Source organism: Anopheles aquasalis, chromosome 2 (genome assembly GCF_943734665.1).
Source record: "Anopheles aquasalis chromosome 2, idAnoAquaMG_Q_19, whole genome shotgun sequence".
In the NCBI taxonomy this organism is placed as follows: Eukaryota; Metazoa; Arthropoda; class Insecta; order Diptera; family Culicidae; genus Anopheles; species Anopheles aquasalis.
In genome coordinates, this window is record NC_064877.1 from 52,773,276 (window position 1) to 52,798,146 (window position 24,871).

General features: G+C 42.5%; 3 protein-coding genes across 8 annotated transcripts in view; 2 read left to right on the top strand and 1 right to left on the bottom strand.

The window, feature by feature from the left end:
• Positions 1-11,460: 11,460 nt before the first annotated feature.
• LOC126572508 (acid-sensing ion channel 2) lies at positions 11,461-14,657 on the top strand. Of its 3 annotated transcripts, none has more exons than XM_050231879.1 (5): positions 11,461-11,935; positions 12,023-12,223; positions 13,600-13,748; positions 13,818-14,096; positions 14,193-14,657. In XM_050231879.1, exons 1-5 carry the CDS (start codon positions 11,533-11,535, stop codon positions 14,490-14,492), a joined length of 1,332 nt encoding a protein of 443 aa, XP_050087836.1. In that variant the 5' UTR covers positions 11,461-11,532; the 3' UTR covers positions 14,493-14,657. The 3 variants fall into 3 exon arrangements, with proteins under 3 accessions (XP_050087836.1, XP_050087837.1, XP_050087838.1); XM_050231880.1 differs by having other exon boundaries at positions 13,818-14,122; positions 14,193-14,345; XM_050231881.1 differs by having other exon boundaries at positions 13,818-14,092; positions 14,193-14,345.
• A 599-nt stretch (positions 14,658-15,256) lies between these two features.
• Positions 15,257-24,704, top strand: LOC126572507 (protein yellow). Its single transcript, XM_050231878.1, has 3 exons — positions 15,257-15,407; positions 18,383-19,379; positions 21,156-24,704. The coding sequence occupies exons 2-3, from the start codon at positions 19,073-19,075 to the stop codon at positions 22,310-22,312; spliced, it is 1,464 nt and encodes a 487-aa protein (XP_050087835.1). The 5' UTR covers positions 15,257-15,407; positions 18,383-19,072; the 3' UTR covers positions 22,313-24,704.
• Positions 23,869-24,871, bottom strand: part of LOC126572506 (BUB3-interacting and GLEBS motif-containing protein ZNF207) — a 12,412-nt gene continuing 11,409 nt past the window's right edge. For all 4 annotated transcript variants that reach the window (XM_050231876.1, XM_050231871.1, XM_050231870.1 and 1 more), the window contains one exon: positions 23,869-24,871. This exon is cut by the window's right edge. The gene's annotated coding sequence lies outside the window, so the exon portion shown is untranslated.

Sequence of the window (24,871 nt, forward strand, 5' to 3'; positions counted from 1 at the left end):
AGAAAAGGGAAAGAGAGAGTAAAAGGTATATAGAGGGAGAGATAGAGAGAACGATAGTGAAAGGCCGAGATTCTAGTGTAGAGAAGAAGTTCTCGTCCGACGAGGGCTAAAATTATCACATTCTTGACCGCTTTTAGCTGTCCGGTTCACGATCGACCATACTACAGTGGTGCGATGGTGAAGAGATTAAATTTACCGTCCGAAAACAACGGCTGTACACAGCAGCATTCCATTCGCACACTCGTGCAAAACCTCCAACGCCCCCGACTGGTTTTGAAAAACAAAACTCGTAACATCCGGCGTGACTGCACGGTAGCAGCAGCGATGCCGAATGCCAGGACGGGCCGGGCCGGCCCGTCCTGTGTGTCTTGATGGCCACTGAACAGAGCATGCCGTATGGTGTCGTACGCCGGGCGAATTAGTATATCAATGCAGCTCTCTGGCACTGATCGTCATAGCTGAACTCGCAGACCGCAGAACACGCTGCGCCAGAGTCGTCATCGTCGTCAGTCGTCGTTGTGGCCAGCGGCGGCGCGGTGCGCAACAGGTTTGACACATGCGCCCTGTACCGTCTGGTCCGTACGGCTCTCGGCCAGCGTGTTGGCCGATCTGTTCAAGCGGATTGTCGAACGCGCTCAATGGGCTAGATGATGCGTTCGGGGAGAACTATTTTTAAAGAACCACCGATCAGGGCCGCGCGACGGTTCGGACTCGCTACGCGGTGAAGCGATACCGGCGGCGTTGTGGCCGACAGTGGCCAAATGCTAAAAATATGCAAAAACTCGAAGCCGAAATAACAGAGTTCTGCCTCCGTTGTCTCCTTTATGTATTATGCATACTTCTTTCCTCCGTCTCCGGCCGATACGCCTGAAATGTGGGCATAGCAGCAGCGGGCAGATGGTTACCAGTCGTGCCTATGTTGATGAACTTACTTACGATCTTACAATGTAAGGCCACAAATGGTCCGAGGATTGTTTTTTCTCTTTGATTGAATAGTACCACTCGTTATTATCACACGAACTAACTAAATAACATTCCTCCTACTCTTCTTTATTCCACTACCAGGTACATATTTCCTACGCAACATAAAATGGTAAAATCAATGCCATAGCCAATGAGTAAAGCAGTAGGAATTCATCGGATTCACCAGATTCGACTGGGCGTACAGTCCATTTAGCGATCTTTGTTTACCCGAAGCTTGCTATCGCCTGTTGCACGCATCAAGGGCAGTTTATTTACACGCTCCGAACGAAACATCTTGGAACGCCATTCCATGAAACTGACCACTACGGGCTAGTTGCGACGGTCGTGTTCACTTACTGATACTGAACTGAGTGAAACACAGTTGACGGAAAATTAACCGGAGCATGATTTCAATTGATGATTTGTAACAATTTGCAGCATTTTTCCAGCGATATCTGATACAGATATGGAATTTGGAGGATAAATGAATGTTACTCATCATCGTTGCCACTTTTGTTATTAGGTCTATAACTTAGATTTTTCGGTTTTTTAGCACAACCAAAACAATTTATTTTAAAATTAAAGAAACGATTACATCAACCAAAGTATTGCACTTCACTGGATACCTATTTTTTCCCTTTTTCAGACAATTTTTGAATGCCGTGTCGAAAGAACTCTTCATGTTTTGAAACAATCCAGTCCAGACCTATTTTTCCGATACTTTCATAATGAGTCTTATTTTCGATACTTCCATAATTTCGATACTTTCATACTTTTTTCGTGCAGCCTTTGCAAAAAAATCTTTGCAACCAAAGAAGTAGAATTCAGAAAGAACAATACAGTGTATGCAGCAGAGGGTCATCTTCGATGATTTCTGCATTTTTTCGCCGGCTTTACATCAAGCGGTCGATTAAAAAAAAAGCTTATCATGTCGGTTAGCCCATTCTGGCCGTTTTCTAGCCAGAGCCCTCTTCAAATGTACCAATGATTGTAGATAACGTTTCCGTAATAGTTACACTAGTTTCCAGAGGTTTTTACTGCACGACATCTTTGAAATATTGTTGTACCTATTTTTGATGATTGACCCGAAGATTCTCTTTAATCGTGAAAATCTCCACTTCTATATCTTTTTAAACAGTTTTCAGTTTTTCTTTGTGTCGCAACATGTTCACCATAAGCTTAAACCAACAAGCGATAACTTTCAGGAACCGTTTTCTTGAAATGAATGAATGTTTTTAACTTCGCCGCAAAATAGGCTTTTCAGGCCCAAAAATCGACATTTTTGAGAATGATACAACATATGGGACTATGAAACTGCCACAAACAAATTGCACCATCTATTAATAGAATCGAAAGAACTAAATTATAACATTACCTACTTTAAAGTTGAATAACTCTGTCATATTTTAGTCGATTTTGGAAAATGAACAAGTTTTATTTAGGTTATTCTATGCCATTTATTGACAATTAACTTGAAATATGATATCGATCAAATGCCCGCCTTCATTCGACATACAAAAAGTAACCTTTTTTTCGGGCATTTTTCATTGTTATGACAATATTTAGGAAGTTATTTTTGCAATTTCAGCTCCAATATTCGATTTATGTTGTTTCATAGCCTTCGGTTTGTTAGCATAAACCTTATTTTTTAAATAGACCCACAGAAAAAAGTCCAGCACCGTCATATGCGACAAAGCATTCATTCATTAAGTGTGACAATTTCAGTCCGCTCTTTAAACGAGAAGAGATCCATTACTAAAATGGCATAGCCTGACGTTTCAGAAACTGGCCTATTTGTCTAAATCCGTTGAAAAATGACTGAGTTATTCAATTTTAAAATAGGTAAGCTCTTGATGGCGCACCCTGTAGACCTAATACAATCTTCGTTATTGCAAAACTGATCAACAGTAGGAATTCCATTACATTATAAACGCTAGAAATACATTTATAGACGATATCATCTTCCATCAAGCACATCTATGGATAGACATGAAAGCAGCTTTCAGTTCTGTATCCAAACGTTATCAGATCTGTTTTCTCATCCATTTTTTACTCTCCGCTCAGGTACCGACAATTTCGCAACCGAAGTCAATTTGTATCCCAGAAATAGGGTTTAATTTTCGTAAAGTTGCGAAACTTTAGCGCCTAGACTGCATGGTAGAGCGATAGCGAGCGAGTGAACCACTACTCGCTTTACCGTTTCCTACAATTTTCAAACAATTGGTAAAGCAGCCTCGTCCGAGCTGCCTTGACATACACCCCACATGTATTTTCATATGCTAACGGTGCAGGTGTAAGAACACGACGACGAAAAGCAAACCCAAAACCACCTTTGACACCAAGAAGAAAGTCGGATTTGTGCAGTGTCCCATCGTCCATCCATGCCGCCACCGACCCGAATAATCTCGGTCTACGGTTTGTGGTTATGCGTGTGGGCTATGACACACGAGTGGTCGTTCCCTGCGAATTTCCGAAACCTTCACGATGCCAGAAATAGCAACCGATTCCGAATGGTAGCTGACGTACGGTCGAGTTTGCTTGCTACCGTGTTGCGCTGAAACTCGCTCGCTGTAGGATCCTTGATCAAGATAATACTGGGTGTGATGTTTGCGATGAAAGATGCTCATGGATTCCCCGCAAAGATGAGTCAACTACAGCGGCAAGCGTACCTGTTTTCATCGCAAATGGCATTCCAGTATCCACCGAGATATTTTTTTCCATTAAACGATTACCATCGTATTTTCTACAACACGAGAAACAACATCAACTAGGGTGAATGGGTGTTTTTGTTTTATTTTGGTAATTATTACAATCTTATATTACAGGGAGGAGATATGCGGAGTTTAGTAGATATTTTTTCTTTTTTACATTATTCATTCATCTAATGTAATCAAAAGTGCCCATTGTTCCCTCATTGATCGTTGCAATTATGAGTCACAGGATGTCAATTCACAAATGAATTGAAAAGAAAAAGCAGTTAATGTGATCGCAGGTAGTAATAAAGCAGGTGAAGCTGACAAATTCTGGTGGCGGCAGTGGCAAACCAAAGCCTATAGAGCGAGGGAGTGAGCAACGGACCTAAGGCGCTGAATATCTAAACATCGCGTGACGCTCTGAATTAATTGGCATCAAAACCGACCAGGCATGAGCCACACAATCTGACCAGGTTTTGCTGTATAATCTGTTTGCTAGCAGTTTTTATCCTTGTGTCGGTTCATAAGATCAGGAAGGCGAACGAAGTGGATCTTCAACATCAATAGGACCGGGTTACGGAGTTCATAAAGCAACATGACCTACCGAAAACACCGTGATCTTCACCTGGCCGGTTTATTGCAGGTCAAATAGGAATCTCCGACAGCTCCGGCAATGCTCGGGGCAATACGAAGCATTTTCCTCCTGGCTCATGGATGGTTAGTGGCAAAATGTTAATGAATCGAGATAAACTGTCAATGAATCGAAATAAATCGACTTTAAACATTTCACTTCTCTTGGTGGTTCCAAATCATGTACATTTGATGACAAAAAATACTTAAGGTTTAATTAAGTGTTTCGTGTTTGCAGTATGTTATTTTGCTTGTGCTACTAGATTCAATGCATGATTTTATATAATCCAAGAATATGGAAAACATAACCAAACTTTTACACCACTCCGTATATTTTCATCCAATGCATGGTGAAGTTTTCTATTTTCTTTTGCTGGGATAGAGACCGTATGCACAACGTTATGAAATCAGTTGCGGCAAGATATGCAAGGCTGTAGAATTAATAAAAATGTTACTTTGAGCAACAATTGGGCGGATATTTCAGCATTAAGGGATTTCTTGAAACAAGAAGAAACATCTAATGAATCGACGATCAAAATGATGCCTTACATTGATTCCGTGTCGTTAGGTAAGTGACATTGGTCGGACGCTATCGTTTGCGATTCTACCGGAACGCAAACGTTTGGCCAAAATGCTTGTGTCTGCAAAGATTTATTGATCGAATTCATAGGATTAAAAAAAACATCAAATACAGTCGTGCGAAGCTGTGAGCAACCATGGTGCGAGAACGGCCCGAGAAAAGCAGTGTTTACAGTTGGGCGGAGGTTCGAGCAACAAAAATGTTCAACACCACCTGCCACCTTCCAACCGTGACCCTGGTCTATGGCTGTGTGCTGAAGAAGAGGTATGGGGAGGTATTGAGAGGGAGCTGAAACATTTCCTTAGCAGTGGGCCGACTACGCCACAAACGAAACACCATTGAGTAAGCGAGCTATGGCGCCGGCCATCGTCTAATGGAAAAAGGAAGACGACTGACAAAAGCTGTGCGCCGTGCATTGAGAAAGAAAGGCGCTATAAACGGAACAGAATGGCTGCCCACCTTGTGATAAAATGGTGCGATATTGTGTAGCAGCTTACATCGAATGATCAGTGTCACCAACGAGCCCAAACCCAGCAATGTTACGAAATATTATGTAACTGTCTGATACGATGCTGCTTCATACGGTCGCTTCTCCCATAACGAAGGATGGTTTCGGGAGATGCTTTCCTTTTCGACGCAGGCGAATCAACAAATATGATCATGAAAAATTTACAGCTGAACGAGAAATAATAAACATTAGCGCTAGTCGTTACCGTTGGCGTATATTTCATTTAATAATTATTGTCCGCACAGGAAGTGCTGCAGTGTTTATAGTAAATTGATGAGCTGCCAAGAAACCGAGAAAATGTTTTCATTTTCGGCAACGCTGTCTGTACAAACGAACCCAAGCCAGGTATTCCGCCGATTACAAAAAAAAATGGAAACTCTGATGTTTGTTATGCTTTATTTTATACATTTAGTATAGTATGTTTACATATGCTTCTGAGATTTTAAGATTATTCAGAAGTGAAGAAGTCTTCTTATCCGCATTTGAGAGGAGATTTTTAGAAGGATATTTGGCCCTGTATGTGAAGAGGAACAATGGAGATGCCGATACTACGCGTAGATAAGCGCGTTTGATGCCGATCTAAACGCTGGCGATGGGCTTGCAAAGTAATGAGCATGGCAGACAACAACCCGATTTCCGTAAAGCGAAGCGAGCGAATCTTCTTGGGCAGGCTAGAGCCGCTCGTCAGTTGTAGCATCTTATAAGTAAGTAAGCAGTTTGGTTCTAAATAAGGGACACATTTCCAAAAACGAATACATGAACAAAAGAATGATTTTAATAATCACTAGCTGATTTACCCGATTTCATACGGGTACACGGGGTAGTTTCTTTTCATTGGTCAATATTTCTTATCATATTTCTAGCATGATATCATTCTTAGAATCTATCGCGTCTATTAGTTTGAGTTTTGTCTTGGACGCGTGCAGGTTGTAGAAGATGAGCGAAATGAGAAGAGTAAAAATCATGGATTGATATTGATGAGTTATGATCAGAAACAGCAGTCAGTCCACGGTTGTCTCGCAACAAAGCCTCTATTTGGCCAATACGCCAGTAATGAATGTAAACTTCGTTAAAAACACACACTGGATTCGATATCATATGTTAACTACCGATGCCAATTGAAATCTTGTTGCGAACTGGAAAGCTATGCTCTCCACTTCCAAACTCAGCATTGCCGAGAACACACATGGTACTCGATTTTTTTGTTTGCAACCCTTCCAAATGCATACACAAATATCTAAAGATTGTTTGAATCTTTCAATCAGATGATTTCCAGTTGTAGTAACGTGCATATTGTCAAGCGTCGTTATTGTCAACAACTTTAAACATGAACACTCAAGGGTATACACCTTCCAAAGCACGATCGATCGAGAGAGAAATTCAGAATCTATCACTGACAGTAGAAAGTTCAACCAGCGGAAAAAACAAAATTGGAAACGCGAACAAAATTGAAAAATCACGTATGTAGAATCCATTACATAGTAAGATTTTAAATGTTTACTTTAAAATTACAACAAGTACTTGACAAATATATATCTTCTACAGTTGGTCAGTAACAATTCCGAAAAAAATTTCCCATTTATTTAAATAACTATACATTTGTGGAGATCTATCTTTAAATTTTGGAGAACTATGGGCTTAAAACTAAGCTTAACGCTAACTCATGCCCCACGGACGCTACCTACAATACACCTTTAATCTTGAAGCAAATATCCACGCAAGCATAAATGTGCAGTTGAAGTTTAATTGTGAGGTAGTAGTAGTTGAGTAAATATATTTTTAGTTGAAAAATGCGATGCCCATTGATTGGGACCATGATATTGGAATGCATTGCTGATTGCTGTTGGCACAAACAAAAATCAAATATTCTGAAGCGTCCAACGGACGGACAATCTGGTCGTACTATTCGCGTGACTACCGTCGTATAGTTGGCAGCAGACTCGTGCATTGTCAAGTAGTGACTGGGCTATAAGAAGTGCAGTTGAGGTGCGTTTGGCTATGCTCGTGCACAGCTCATGACGTCCCTCTTCCTACAGCACTTATTTTTGATCACCTAGCAACCTGAATGGCGTTCAGTGTGATGAGTGATCATAGTAATGATCTCGCTCTGTTGTATGCCAATCGCAATAGAATTGTAACGCACCGGGGAAGGCGGGTTCCTTTGGTTTTGTAACTTTCTTAGTGGTACGATCGGAAAGCAGGATGGCCGTGAAGAGCTTCTAGAACTTTAACAAATGTTTAATGCTCTTATCTTGCACCTTACACTGCAACCAGTGCGCTTTTAATTTTGCAAAATATCGTCTCGCCGAGGAGAAGCGAGACAAATTCAAAAATAGACCCTGCCTTTGGAAACCACCGTCCAACCTAAGTGACAGAGCTAACGGAATGCTTCATCGTTTGGTTTTATTTTTGTGCTAACATTTTTTCACCAACCAGACGATATTTCCAGTTAGCCAGATTGACCAAACATGCGCACGGTTCATCTTCATTCCAAAAACGATTCGTTTTTTGCCCCAAAGGCTTCCTTCGTAGGTAAGTGGCCTCCTCATCACACATAATCGGTATCGGGTTGCATTGGCTCATCGTTTGAAAAGGATTTTTAGCATCACCACATAGTGATTGAGAGAAGAGATTTGAAACCAGCGTGACTTAAGGCCAACGCAAACGATGGATTGCGGTGCAAAACAACATATCATCATCGTCATCCCCATCCTCGGCTCCGACGGCTCCGTCGGCTGTGGTGATGCCGAAGCAAATGGGCGTGAAACAAAAATAGTTGGTCTCGCTAAAATTAGTGTCATCTACGGATAGACTACTGAATACTGAACTATGGCTAAGCCGCAGCATTTGGGCAAAGTTCCTCGGCTATAATATAAACGTCACATCGAGTTGGGCGCCCGATTAGTGCACGATTTCTGCAGAAAACTTACTTTTCCCAGGCAGGCAGGCAAACTGTCTTGAGCAGACTGTGACTGTCCAGTACAACATGTGTCGGAATGGAAATATGAGTAACCGGAGCAGAAGCGAAAAAGCAGCGGAATTGGCAAGATTCCCAGCCGCATCCCAATGGGAAGAAAATATTTGCAAGAAGCGAGATTTGAATGAAATTAATGCAAATGTCAGCTCTCGAGCTGGTGCTCGGCTCTATAGACAAGCGAGAGTCACTAGAGTTAACGGTTGCTATCCGATGATGATACTGCCAAAGGTGGACGACAGTATTGGCCCTTTCAATGATTTATTGCGAAACGAATTACGGCAGCGAATATGAAGGCAGAAAAATCACTTCTGCCGACTGCATATCTCAAATGATTCACATAATTTGTGAGGAAATACAATGATACAGCAAATAAAATCCTTTTTCATGTCACTTCATTGCAAGCACAAACTAGATGAATTGTACCATAAAAATGAATTATTGAGAAATATCCACAGATGATCATTGGAGTTTTTTAACTTTTAACAGTGATGATATTTTGTGCACGGTTATTTATACGGTCCTGACGGGACTTTTTGGTTGTTTTTCATTAAAGCAAGGAAAACCGAAATACCGATACGATATTTTAGACTTTATTGTGATCAGATCAACCTTTCTATTTGGCAAATTAACCATGGGTCTGTTTCTGTTTCAGTTGTGTTGTAATTTTCATTATGAAACAATTATATATTTCTTATTACACCGTTTCACACGTTTCAAAGAGACTCTCTAATGGTACTGTCGTGCTTGTACAATATCTATCCATAACTTAAAGCATTCACTCGATTTTTAACGCTTCCTTATGAGTCTTTCGGTATCTCATGAAATGTGTTAAGTTATAGACATTTAGGAAAGATAAAATAAGTATAAAGAACGAAAGATGTGAGGTCCATAAAGAGAAAATGACTACGTAATGCATGCTTAATGCATGTGATTATGCTCGAAAGTTCTAAACTAAGATAAGAGATAAGAATCTTGTACTAGATGTCAATGCAATAAATAATAATAATAATTAACAAATAAAACATAAAGGACTGGATATCTTCTACTATATAAGGCTAATGCTTGGCGCGCTATCATTCAATGTGAAGGTCGTCCAATCAAAATTGATAACATCATAATTCGCCGTTAGTCTCCGACGATCTATTTACCTGCGTGATCCACTAAACAATCATTTGTCACAAATATCTTGGGAGTTTGCCGACTGTGGAAGAACCTATTTACCATGGTATTTCGGTCAATTCTTTAGTTCACGAACGGGGGCGCCTTGTCGCGGCAATCCGTATCGGCTTCATTTTTGTTTCAGTTATTTTGAGATAAGAGTTCCACCGCAAATATTTCCAAGTGCCTTAGCCGTCATTAGCTTGTCATTTCCCCAGCCTCAAGGTCTCGTCACCCAGTTTAAAATGTCTCCTCATTCATGTACGCTTTCCGGTGAGAGTTTCCTACAACGCTCCTATTTCTACGTCATTTGTGTATGTTGCAAATGAATCTTTTTTTAATCACATACAGTTATTGTAGTTACTAGGTAGATTGTTCAAACAAATCCGTGCCCCAATTGTATGCTATCTATTCGTTAAATCCCATGATTAAGCATCTTATTATTGAGTAGGTAGCATCGCTATCTCGCCACTCAGCACAACACTGCCAGAAACCCTTAATTGAGCAATACTCTATTTGCAAAGATGTTTCGCTATTCTGTTAATGTTTAAAAATCGCAACAACGATGCGTATGAAACTATTGTTTAACTCATATTCCGATGTGGGATAAATCCACCCGCACGACTACACCTTTATGATCGTGAGGTAATGCGTTTGTCTATATACTAAAACAAACGCGAGAATGGCCTGCCGTGTTGTCTTGTTCAACTGTCAGATGCTTCTCCTGCGAACAGTCAACGATGCCTACGTCATCTTTCCATTTTCCGCCCATGCTCGCGCTACTCGTCGGCCCATATTCGGCAAGGAATGTGAAATGAACGTATTTATAATCAGTGTTTGTTGTTCACCCTAATACATTCTTGCTCTCACCACTGGTGTTTCGTATGTTCTGTTGCTTTTCTTTCTTGCTCATTGCTGACTTTACGTGGCGCTCGATTCACTTATGCCATTGCCAACGCAGCCGTTGACTCGGCGCTAACGGCACCAACTCGTTTCCCACGAGCGAAATTCTTTAGGTCCACTGACGAGGGCCAAATTAACGGACCAGATGCTAGATCTGCATAGTACGTTATACTAGGATGAAAAAAATCTCTCAAACTGTATTCTTCCTTTTCTTTTGGCTACACTTAATGGGCGGCTGAGAATACCGGTACGTGAATGGCATTCGAAGATCAGGACATCTACAGAAGATAGTGTCACCTCACATCTCAAATAAATTTCATTCATTAAAACGACGAAATTGTCTCTATTTTTATAAACAATGAAACCAAATCAAAATAGTGGAATATACTACTTATCTTTACGCTAAGTACCACAGTGTAATTTAAGCATCATTTAGCCTTCAGGGCATACCTGTAATACTCAAAACGTAAAGGAAAACATATGTTTAAAAACCCAACTGTTTCAAATAAATTCTTCTGCTTAATCATCGTTACATATTCCATCTTAACCGTACATCAAGAGACCTCTAGTGAAAAAGTTTGAAGAAAGTTCTGATGAAGCTTGAATGGCAGTATATTTTTGAATCTGCCGGTCTTCTCGCAATGAAAGACGCAGCGTCGAGAATCTCGTTTAATTATTCGTAGTATCCAGAAACTTCAAAAAATGCCTGGATAACAAGCGGCTATTCGATGGCCGATGCACAACAAAACCAAACAAGGTTATGGCTATCAGGACACGGTTTCCCATGGATGATTACCATACCGCACAACTTGTGCTGATAACATTTCAGCGAATCATTCTATCAACATTCTAGCACCTATTGCGCTCGGTATGATGATTTACTACTAACGTTTCGCCTGATAAAGCCAGCACTATAAACTGTCTCCGATAAGATCCTGATTTATGCCCATCACTCGCTGCGTGTGGTCTTTATAGAACAGCTTGGTAAATTGCGCGATCACATTAATCGAAGTGTCATTCATTGTGCAAGTGCCGAGCGAAGTGGATATCGTTTAGTTGCCATCATGATTGTGCGAAAGTATTGCGTTAGTCAGACAAAACGTTTTAGTGTTGTGCAATAATGGTCAGTATAGCGAAAGTGAGGCACAAACTATGGGACATGTTATACAGGCTGTGCCAGGAGCCAAAGCGTCTGGTTCGAGCGATAGTGCTGTTCATCTGTAGCATCGTCGTGATGTATCAGCTAACGGATTGCTTCAAAAAGCTTTTCAATCCGCCAATATCAACACACTCGCGGTTTGATCTCAACGATACGATGCTCTACCCATCGATTACTTTTTGTCGCGAACCTGCCTACAAGGCAGATGTCATGGCAAAGTACAACCTGGCGATCCACCCTAAGTACAGCAGTGCGTTCGATCGCTTCCCTTTCAACGAGACTTCGCTCGACCAGCTGTTCAGTGAAGCCACCTACAGTCACAACGAGTTTTTCGTTCAACATGGGCTTGACGGTGACATCAATAGTGCGTAGAAGCGTCCGTCGACGAGCTGCGAAGCGATTGCGAATTTTATAGTTTCCCATTAAACCAATTCAATTTTGTGCTCGGTAGACATACAAGTGGAGGAAAGTTTACATCTTGATATGGGTCGGTGCTACACGCTGAACCCACTTGTTACTACAAAGCACTCCTGGAAGGAAGCGGGCTATTCAATCATGCTACGCCACGATGCCAATGTAACACAGGTTAGCGTCGGTGATACGCCACCTGGTTGGCATGTATTTATACACGAGCAAAAGGAAGGCTTCGCTGGTAAGTGCACTAGAACATCTTCTCTTTTTTTCTTTTTTTTAGATATTTTAAAATCGTCTCACATAATGTAGCCTGATTTCAAAATTTGATATTGTTTGACACAACTTTTACCTTTGGTTCAATGAAATTAAGAAACAAATAAAAATTTGTTAGTCAGTGTTATCAAAAGTTGCAGTTTTTGCTCAACCCAACCCAAAATCCGCGTTACAAACTTGCCCTGACATGTTCAAAAGGACTATGAAATTTAGGACGCACTACCACGTCGATGAATTCAGGAGAAAAGCATTTAATTGAACAAACTACAAAATGAACAGAAATGTCGTTTATCGACAATTCGTAACATTTGCATTCGTGTATGGTAGCACTGTAATGGAGGCGCCATGTTTCCAAATACTTTTTCCAAGCATCAATACGTCTCATCCTGTTCTTATGCTTCTTAAAAATTCATTATCAATAGATTAGTGATTGGAAGGACATTCGCAGAACTAACCGTGACGGTATTGGACATCCAGATGTATGCTTTTGCAAACATAATTTTAATCCGTCAGCTTCAGTGGCCCGTCGTAGATCAATTAATTTTCTCGTTGATTTGCATTTGATTGCAACGTATCTAGTGATAAAATTAATAGTTCTGTTCGCCTTCGTGATAACAATCATTGTGTGCGAATTTCCAACGAGAAGAGAATCAACACGAAAAATGGGTTTCATAATTTGCAGCATATGAGGTGATAGTTCAGTTACACAACAACGATCAATACAAGCATGGCTTCTATTGACGTTTCGATTCCACAGCCATGTAGGGTCAATAATCGATAGAAACAAACTGAATCATGCATAGCATAAAATGGGGAATGCGCGATTGTTGAACGAGTAAATGTGCATTATTACACTTGATGCTAAATTCTAACTTAAAAGGGTTTCGCAGCGGCACTCATAAGCAATGTACCCCGGTAATTGGCGACCTTATTAACAAACATTGAAGCACATCTATTAGGGAAAGTGAGCATCTATTGGTTGAGTGAGTTATTCATATTCATCCGGTTCCGGTAAGGGAAGGCTTATCCGTTATTCGGCTCAAAAATCACAAGCAAGCAAATAATTTACACCAACAATATTTCAAACAAATATTCGATTTGAATCGGCCGTTCTCTACCGGTAAAATTTGCCGGATTTGGGGGTGAGGAATCACATTTTTCCTTAAATGCTGAACCGTTCAAGAGTATTCCCTGGAATTTTTACATTAAATTATTTACATTAATCGGCCTCCAACCTTTCATATCGCAGCAATCAAAAGGGGTAGTTACCACACAATCTAGACCACACTAAGTCATGGTATTTTAATATCTTTTTGTTTTACTTTCCAATTCAATTTTCAGAAAACCGCATGCAATCCTCCGGTCGTGTCGAATATCTCTTTCTGGAAGTAAACGAAGAGTTGGAGATTCGTCTTTCGACCCAGCATTTCTTCATGTTGGCTAGCTATGAGAACGAATGTGTTGAGGTTTCTACTGTGAGCTCTACCAAGGTATATTTTTTATGAATTATTCAGATACATTAAATGACTGTCACACACGTCTCAAACGATCGATTACAGTGCGGGGAGCTTTGTCACTGGCGAACCGTGGTAGAATCAGTTGGGTGCTCCGGTCCCTGGATGCCGGACCTTGATGTTTCGTATTGCGACGATGCCAACAGAACGAAGCAGCTCATCAAACTCTATCGTCAGCTGGAGGACCTGGATGGGACCCAATGCGGCTGCTATCAACCTTGCACAACAACGATCTTCACGGCATCGGTCATGAACCGAAAACGGTTCCAAATCAACATACCTGCAGCACAGATCTGGGTTTACTACACCTCTAAGATGGTGTCGGTACGATTAGTACCCTCCAATTCACGGTTTTGCTCCTATTGATCCAGCTTAAATGGTCAATTAATCCATTTTTCCTACGACTCGTCTATCCCGCAGGTTGTGGAAGAGTTCCATGGTTACGATTTCAATCAATTCGTGTCAGATTTGGGAGGCTCGCTAGGGTTTCTGCTGGGACTATCGGTGCTCGGGCTCATTGGTTTGCTAGAGAAAATCGTGGAGCTCGTCTTCATTCGCCGGCTAATAGCGGAAAAGCGCAAAAAACAAATGACAGAGAACGACGTCACCAAGGGCCCAATTCCAACAAACAATGAGGAATGCACGAAACCATCCGTTGCAAGCGATGTGGCCAAGTGCCAACCAAAGGGTGGGCCCAGCGTGGAAGTCACAGTAAAATAAAACAAAAGTCATGCAGAAGAGATGGTCGTTGCTGGACGACCCACTCTAATACAGCCTATCGAAAGATCGAACGATCATCAACGTTGCTTGTTTGCCCGGGTATTGTAGAGTACGTTTTATCAGTGTTTTAAACGCACAGCTTCACAATAAAGTAATTAAAACGCACCAGTCTGATTGCAGTATGCTTCCAATTCTTGTTTTTAGCTTTCCAAAGTCATGCAGGATGCACTTACCACTTATACCGAAACCTGAAACCACATTCCGGCGAACTGAAATGTGATTCATCCCAAATTTCCCCAAAGGGAATTCCCAAGCGAGACCATCGAGTGCACGTTACATTATATCACCAGCAGCATCGGGGTGACCAACATAGCGGTGGACAACCAGCATCAGCGCCTCTATTCAAAGCAATCTTTCATGCGTAACGCATACCACCGTATTCAACATGTGTTCCGACGACCTCAAGAGCTAGAACTCAGCAAAACCCTTTCGCTCTTACCTCTTTCGGTTTATTCGAGAGTATTTTCATTCGTTTCAAATAACGCATCCAAGCAAAGGAGAACCGTTAAGAAGGACAATCGCAGCGCAGGAAGAGCAAACACAAACCCCAACGTGGAGAAGCCAGAACGAGACGAGGCGCAGCAATGTTTTCGTGTGCGTTGCGCGATCGTCACAAGAGCCGATGATCGTCTACGGGGCCGGTTAGGTTCAGCCACATACACGCTTTTTTCTGAATGGAACACAGCCGACGGCAGAGATACTTTCCATTCCACCGACGTCTACCGTCAACGATTTGTTGTTTCGCGCTCATCGTGAGCAGATCGCCACGTTTCGATCGCACTGGTAGACACAGCACGCTCGCATAGGTCGTCGCTGGTGGTTTAGTAGTAGAATATCTTGCTTCCAGAAACTGCTGTGAGTATTGTTCAGCATTTGTGTGGCCGGTGATTAATTTTGACAACGAATTTTGTGATATTTCCATCTCCATATACTGTATTTGAGTCGTGATCAGTGACATCTAGATTTACACTCGTTCGTCATCTAGTGAGCACAAAAAGTAGTTATATTTAGGGAACTCATTTTTCTACTCATTTTTCTACTACGAGTAGTACTCGCCTGGTATAAATTATGATTTATTGTGACTCGTATTTCAATGCTTGGACTCGGAATCACTTGACTATCGATGTGATCATCGGGCCAGATCATTGACGGCAGTTCGACATGTTTCGATAGCCACTTTACCGTTACGCCTCGTAGTGCCGTGGAACGATTGTGTGGTTGCAGACCTTCTTTTTGGCAAGTGAATGTGCGAACGAGCCAAAGCGAACGGTGTACACACCATCACTAACAACCGTGAGCCGTAATTTGGATGAAATTTGAATTCCACCCTCGTGGGTCACCACCTTTACAACCGGCGTGCTGTTAAATCTGTCGGTAACTCGAGAAAGGTAACGCGTAATTTGCCACCGGACCTGCGTTCGGGCCGTGCCCTGTGCTTTCGAGTGACGCTGCGGCGACCGGGCCACTGACGGCGGCACTAGCACTGGCACGTGAAATAGAAAGTGAAATTTCCCACACATTATTATGAAGGCAAGATGCACCGGATGTTCCCGGATGGTAGGCGAGCGTACAGCTTCTTTTCGGGTGGCTACGGCACAACATAACACCTGGGGCTTTAGACAGAATTGAGTGCACAAATGATCGAGAAACGGAAATTGGCGGGATTGCAGCATCAGTCGCAGGTCGGTGCCCATGCGAAATGAAAAGTACCTCTCAAATGCAGCAGTGTATGGCCAAAGCCTTGACATAAACACTAATCGATCGGTATAAGCTGAAGGAGATCAAGAGTATGAATGAAACAGATCCCCTTAGCATTAGACTAATTCACATTCCCAACGGGCGGGTCCAGGAGCTTCTGCAAGGTGCCCCCCTCATGCGCACACGGAATCTTCTCTGGCATGTGGGGAGTGGAGGCAGCATAAACTTCACCTAACATCACCCATACACACAACGATGCTGTACGATAAGCGAAAAAACCTGTTTCTCCTGTTTGGCTAGTTTGCCGCCATCGCTTGCGGCATGCTTCGGCCACCTTTTCTGTCCTCTGCAGTGTTTCTGTCGCTCCGGCTCAGCCACTCAGACTGCCGTCGTCCATGCCCCTTCACCTTGATTCACAGGTACAGTGTGTCAAGCAACCACACAACTGTAAGCCGTTCATTATGGACACACCGATTTAAAATCAAACACTGTGCCGAGAGCTATTCGACTTTGCCGGACTTGACATTATTGTCTCGTGGCTGGAGAAGAAATAGATTGTATCCGATCAATACCATTCTTTATCTATAGCTCCCTGGAATGCACACCATTTATAGTGACCAACAGTACTAATGCATACAAACAAATATTAATGCATTTTCTTGCTCGAGAGCTCGGTAACGCGCAAAAGCTTACTATTCTCAGCTGCACTGAGGCACCGCACGATGGTCTGACCTCGGCTGTGTGTTTCTGCCAATTAAATCAAGACCGATCTGCCGGACGGTGCCGGACTGCAGAAAGTAAAACCTGCCATTCGAATTCCCTAGGCCTGCATTCAGCGGACCCTAGAGGTATGTGGTTTTTAATGCAAGTCATCCATCTCGAGCCCATCGAGCATGTGAATGTTGCCGGTGTCCTAGAGCTTTTGATGGATCATTCGTGTGCCATTGTCCACGGCTGCGTATCCGAGAAACGGGCGGGCTTTACAGCTCTGCCAATCAATCCGATGGAGGATCCGTCACACAGTCACTTTTAATACTAATAGGTGGCATATTGGTTTCTACATGATCGTATGCATCCTTTACTTCGATACAGCCCGGTTACGCTTGTTGAACTTTTAAATAATTCACACATCTGCCTTATGAATAAACCATTTTGTGCACTTCTCGGAATGTGACGGTAGTGTCACACTTCTCCATGCGAAGCGTGCCAACTGGGCCCATATTCTAACAGCAATGGTATGCTTTTGCTACATCCTACTAATCAAAACGAATGATACCAATCGACCAGCGGGTATGGAAAAATAATTGTTAATACCTAAAAACGAACAAACACTAGCATTCGTGGAATGCTAACAATAACTGGAACCAATTGTACCTAATAATGTTTTCATTGTTGGGAAAAAATTGGTAAAAATGCATTATAACTATCTAACTAAAGCCAACCAACAAATAATGTTTCATCGATCAAACATATGGTTCTAACCCGTCGCCAATGCTATTCGTCCATTCATGACGATTGGAGCGTAAATACAGAAATGACTCAGGATTTTCAAACAATCTAACACCTTCGTCTCGGCACACTTCAAAAGAAACAACATGTAAATTCATTTGCCTAACCGTGTGATGTCGAAATGGAGATGACTTGCCGTAGAAATTTGCCGAAAATGTGCGTTTCGTTTCGTGGTCGTGGTTCAAAGCCTCGAACCAAACGAACCAAACGTGCGATCGTCCCATGTTTTGGCGTGTGGGGTTAGTCCTTGACACTAAGATTAGTTCAATATGACAATAGACCCAATCTATATTCGCGGCCCCGCGGCCTCCTATCCCCGTTCCGTGGGGTGCAAGACTTCGATGGGCAAATATTTAAAATAAAATCGAACGGCTGAGCACTGGCCGTTAGTCAGCTGCTGCTGGTGCGAGTAGTATATCGAAAAGCGCCGGCCCGGGCCAGTATGTGTGAGATTTTTTCCTGGAGGCGAGATTCCGAAAGCTCTTGGCGAGTGGGAAAGGAACGTCGTGAGCGAGCGTGCGCCCGCCGAGAGCATAAAAAAGCTGTTCACCTTACATCAAATGCGCGTGTACTTTTAATTTATAGTGGTTGGTTCGTTCTCTTCTTCTTCTCCTTCTCTCCAGGTCGGTGTCGAATATTCGGAAAGGAACTGAATCAACGGACGACAAAGAATTAGCAGCGCAGCGGCAGAGTGAGCGAGTTAGCAGCAAGCACCGCACAAGCAGCCTCAACTTGGGCCAACGCAAGTCAGAGAGAAGTGGTGAAGGTTGCCGCCGTGGGCCAGCAATCGTACACCCAATAGTGGAAGGGAGTGCTGGAGGTGGAGTGATAGAAGGTCTCCCCAGTACCGGCGAGCGGCCAGTACTACTAATACTAGGCGAGTGGAAGCCGAATGACGATCGTGCGACTAACGCAGCAGCGACTAGCTACCACACCCGAATCTTCGTTCTAAGTATACGCCTAGCCGGGTACTCGTAGTGAATCGTGGTTGTCAGTTGTGTTTTGTGTTTCGGGCAGTTCCCACACGGTCATACCCACGGCGGTCTACAGTGGCCTCTAATGTTTGAACGTTCCGGAACCCAAAACGGTACTCCTCTCGTCACGGCTATTGTGTGGAAGTGTTTTGTGAGACACGATCGACAAGACAAAGCTAGTGCAGTGCAGTGCAGCAGCTAGAACCTTACGTTACCAACGAAAGATAGCCTTCAAATCTTCAGCGCTTGTGCCGTGAATATTTGGGAAGGTTCATCTCTTTTCGTTGATCTACAATTGCGACCCAAAAACGGCCAGTGGCCAGTGAAAAAAGTGGCAAAATGTTTCCCTCGATCACTCGATCATCGATGCATCGTTTGCTCGCCACCGTATGCTTGTTCCAGCTGGCTACAATTATACCCCGACCAGCCCTTGCCAACGATAACCTGCGTGTGGCGTACCAGTGGAACGAGATCGATTTTGAGTTTTCCAGCGACACCGAACGACAAGAGGCACTCGCTTCGGGGCGCTACATCCCGGAAAATGTGATTCCCGTCGGACTGGAAGTGTACAAGAAGCGACTCTTTCTGACACTGCCCCGATGGAAACAGGGCATTCCGGCATCGCTCGCATACATCAACCTCAACGGTAGGTTATCGAACAGTTACCATCAATGGAAAAAGAATCTAGAATCTAGATTACTCTGCCCAAAGCGCCGTGACTTGGAACACTGGTGTCACATTACTTTAATCCAAGCGCTGCCCAATGTCTAGGCGAAGGAGAACCAAACGCCGAACGCGTACCGTTTGCACTACTGGCGTTGCCCGTGACCGTGATCATGAACTAAGGAAGCCCAATTTACACGGACACGATCGATTATCTTTGAATCGAATTCACACGCCCCTTTCGAGTGCGCGTGCGCGTGTTGTACGTACATCCGTGTACATTTGTTAATGATGCGCGTGGCAGCACAGCTTTTACAAGGCTACAAGGCTACTAACTAAATCGTGTGCCTACAAAGCTACACAGCTTAGCAATGCCAGTGCTCTACGGCCCATTGATCAATGTTGCGGACAGTAGCTAATGCCTTCTGATAGACCATTTCAATTGCTACTGACCATATACCAAAGCATTGCATGCAAATTACTCGGCAGGGACACCTTCTTTTCAAGTACAACACATGTCCAGCTTGAGTGATGCATGATACATTTCCGAATCACAATTGTTAAGGAACCTTTTTAGCACATATGGCCATTCACAACGGCCAATTTGTTCTTGTTTATTCATTTGCGTTTGCTAGATTCTTCTATGCTAGGGTGGGTCGTCATTGTTTTTTTTGTACGTAAACCCCGTAAACGTGGGGTACGAAAACCCCACGATGAATCACCGGACTACAAACCAACAGGTCTGCCCACCCTGTCCCTCTCTTTCTGTCCATTCTAGAGATCTTTCCACCGGTCTTTCCCTGTTCCAGAAAAGTGGAGACTGGTTGCCCACAGTCAACTGACTCACGTATATTTTACGATCGAAACTTTGCACTCGATCGATAACCTTAGTCACTTTTATGACCTTGCAACTAATGCAAAAAATGATCATGCCTACGAGGCTTAAGAACAACCGGTGCATGGATTCGCTTGACTAGTTTGGTTGACCGGGCAGGCACCATAGAGTGAATGTAACGTGGTTTTAGTTTAACGACAAGCGGCAGAGTCCAACGAATATACGCAAATATAGTTCAGAGGCATTAAAACAAAACCTTTTCAAAAAATAAAAGCATGTTACCGCCATTGACACACGAATACAAGCAAATATGAAACATAACTTTTCAATATAAATTAATAAAAAAAATTGTAATACAAATAGACCGTTGTATTTCAAATACAGATTTTCGTACCTTTTATAAATGGTACCTATTTCTGCTAATAATGTCATGCTATGATGCACAATTATGGAGGTGAAGGCAGGCGAAACGAAGGCGAACCTTGATCAGTAATTTACCCACAACGACGGCTAGGGTCAGCCCATGAGAATCGGTGCATTGCTTTCGGACTAGGACCGAACAGAATAAACCAGTAACCATTAGCCAGGGTCACCTAAGTTCACCGGAGCAATGTCACGTGGAAATAGCATTCACAGTCTCCGGACTGGCGGTGGTTTGTTATACACCGATTTTGCACTTCCGGTGTATGTCGTTCCCACAAAACATATTCTTTTCATTTGTTCCCTTCCTTTCTATGTTGTCTTTTAAAGGTTTTCACAACGTTCCTATCATATCTACCTGATGTTGCTACTATTTATCAGACGATTTTTTATTTGATGTTATTCATTTGATTATTCATGATCGTTCATAAGTTATTCGTTTGATTAATGTATCAAATAATGAGTTTCAACGAGATAATGATTTTTTTTTTACATTCTTCACAGAAACGACAACACAATCGCCACGGTTATACCCTTACCCCAACTGGAGTGCGCACCGACGGCTCCCCGACGAGGCCGGAAATAGTGTCGCCGACGCACAGGAAATAGTGTCACCGTTCCGCATACGAGCGGACCGTTGTGGCCGGCTATGGGTACTGGATACCGGCGTTGATGAGCTGCTGGGCAACACCACCGTCATTGCGCCCACATCACTGGTAGTGTACGACCTGCATACCGATAATCTTCTCCGGCGCTACCAGTTCCCCAGTGATCATCTCAAAGAAGGCTCATTTTACGCAAATATTGCTGTAGAAGATGCCGTTTGTGAGGATACCTTCGCATACGCGGCCGATCTCGGTAGCCCAGCTCTGGTGGTGTACTCCTGGAAGCAGCAGGAATCGTGGCGCGTTAAGCATCACTTCTTCCACCCGGATCCATTAGCCGGCAACTACAACATCACGGGCATCAACTTCCAGTGGGACGATGGACTGTTTGGAATTGCACTCTCCAAGCCGCAACCCGATGGCTATGCGACACTTTTCTTCCATCCACTGAGCTCACTCAATGAGTTCTCAGTGTCCACTAAGGTGCTGCGGAATCGAACCTACGCGCTTGACTCCAGCAACTACAAGGAATTCAAAGTTCTCGGATCGCGAGGTCCTAACGGGCAGGCCGGGGTGGCCTTTCTCGATCAGAAAACCGGCGTTATTTTCTACGCTCTGCCCAACCTCAACGCCGTCACGTGCTGGAAAACATCCAACCGTGCATACACTATTAAGTCTCTCGGTCGCGTTTACATGAGCACCGTCGATATGGTATTCCCCAATGACGTCAAGGTGGATGACGAAAGTCGACTCTGGGTACTGTCCGATCGGCTGCATCAGTACATGTACGAGTCGCTCAATCGGAATGACACCAACTTCCGCATCCTTACGGCTACGGTAAAGGATGCCATTCAAAACACGGCCTGTGATACGAACATCAAACCGCTTCCGGATATCATCACAAACCTCGGTGACATTCTACGGCCATCGACCAGCACAGTGGCTCCAAGAGCTGGTTCCAGTACGGTACCGACTCTTCACTCTAAACCTTTCCTCATCTTACTGCTAGCAACCGTAATTACTCTTCTTTTCTCGCCAAACCTCATCACAACGTAGCTCACGATAACTCTGAGCTAGTCGCATTATGGCCGCTCGGGGAATCGATAATGTTTGAATCCAAAAACCGTTGCAGTCCGTTCCACAGCACAGATGCGATTGTAAAACAATCACATTGGGTGAAGGCACAAACACAGCTTCTTTTAGCTTTCTTGAACAAAAAATATGTTTTATCAGTATTGTATAAAGTATCATTTAGCAAGTCCACTTGGCAGGAGAAGCCATTTTTTAATGTTGATTAGCGCTTACAAAACTCTCCCCCGAACGCAACTATCGCTCTTTTTAACGCTATATAAGCAACCGTATCCCTATGGATTCGAATAGCAAATCAATCCAAAGCACGAGCTAGGTAAAATATGTTATGGTATTATGGTACCAGCTCATATCCGACTTTCCTCAATCTACCCCCGGCAAAATTACGCCTATCAAGTGATCAACCTTGTTTAACGGCCATATTCCCTGCAGTGTTTTACAACCATGGTCTGTGAGCAGTTGTGTCATAATTGTTAATAATTAGTCAACGTACCAAAATAAAAATAGGAAAAAACGATTTAGAACACTACCGACCTGGAGTATTCTTTATGGTGGTTTATTTTAAGTAGCTAATAATCTTCCTCGCCACTCAGTCATTCGTGTTGTTACCTCCGACTACAATACCACAAAAGGGTATTTCCAAAACTAAGCCTGGGAATCATTCTTATTTTATCACTTCTTGCAGACAAAATAGCTATCCTTGTTTCCATTCCTGTTTTACTAAACCAAACGCATGACAGTTTAAGGTTAAAAAAAGGATTTTTTGTTAAATTTTCTGAATCGATTTATCTGCAGGAACTTCTGAGCGGAACCAAACATACGACTCACCGGTCCGTCCGTATATATGTTTAAAACATACTACACGGAACACTTTATAATCTACCACTTTCCTTTTCTCTGGAACGATGCTAGCAGAACAAAATTTGTGGTTGGGTTTCCGGAAAAGTTCAGGAAATGTGTGAAGCTTGAACTCTTTTCTGAACTTTTTTAGCAAACATCGAATTGGAAGTTTAACGATTCTACGATTGTTATGCGTTAATTGTTACTTTTACAGTCTATTCACATTTGCAATTCACAATGAATGCAAGCAGATAGCTTCAGAAATTTTGAAAGAAATTTTAAGTAACTTGTCCATTGTGCGATGCACATTCGAGAGCTGGAATAAAGAGTTTATATATATAATATGCTTGCCAGGACTTGCAATATACTGCAAGGACGCTTCTGTCATTGAAGACCTGTCACGATTATTGAAATCAAGCGGAAAACTCTTGCAGATAAGATGCAAAAAAGTGTGGAAACCAATACGAATTCAAATAGCTCTTCCGCTGCATAACTACATTAAAATGAGACATACAATATATTGGCAACCTGTCAAATTGATGAGAAGATAGGAGACTCAGTTTTGATTGAATGCATAATGCACCCTCGGGGCATTGGAGAGTTGATGGAGAGTTATGGAAAATTATACTAAACATACTATTGTCATCATTAGAAGAACTGGTTGCATAGAATACTACACAGAATGCCTTTAAAAGATACATTTATTACTTCGTGCACTATTTTCCCATCCTGTTTAGCTATTCCAAATGGTACATTGAGATGACACTTTAGGAGGATGGTATAAACGGGACGCTTTGATGATCTTAATCGAATATATTTAAATGATGAATTTCCACGCTTCGCTGCTGCACAACAATTTCACTATATATACAACCTTAAGCATTTGCTACACTTTCTACGTAAAAATGGAACATAAACGCTAGGAAAACTTACTTTAGAAAAATTGCTTAGTCGGGAAATTCACACTTGTAATCGCTTATCGTCATAATATTTCAACGTTATTGGCTTTTCTACCATCACTCCGACTTGGCTGACCTTTGCTTCTCCACATTTACGTCTACGGCGATTGCTTTTAACGCTATTCATCAAATAGTGGACACTGTGAAGATGTGTATGTTCCTCCTCTGGAAAGCTTTGCGACACTACACCACGCATTTTGTACAGTACGTGCTTAAACATGGTGATGGGTTTGCTCGCAGTACAGATAGATGCTACTATGCCGGCTATATATATGGTATGGTATGCATGGTGTAGCAAATTGTATGAATTTCATGGGTGCAATACCATAACATTATTTCGCACTGTTCGGTCATCAGGCCTATTTCATTATCTTTCGTCGTCAATTGCACATGTACATAGAAGGTTATTACTTGGTCTTTGAATTCTTAACCAAACATCAATAGCATACAGCTAATAAGAAGCAAATGTAACACTCGAAAGATTTTCATTGTGAACAGAAATTAAAAAAAAAACACTCAGAATTGTGTAATCGTTATGATAAAGCAGAGCATTATGAAAAGTTCTAGTTAAGGAGTGGAGACTATGATGATTAGTCAAACAGAGCATCAACGACTGGTGACGCCATGTTTGCAAGTACCAACTAAATTCAGCACCATGAGTAAAACAAACTGAAGGATGAAAAATAACTACCAAACCTACTTATATGAACCGAAGACACGTGAGCCC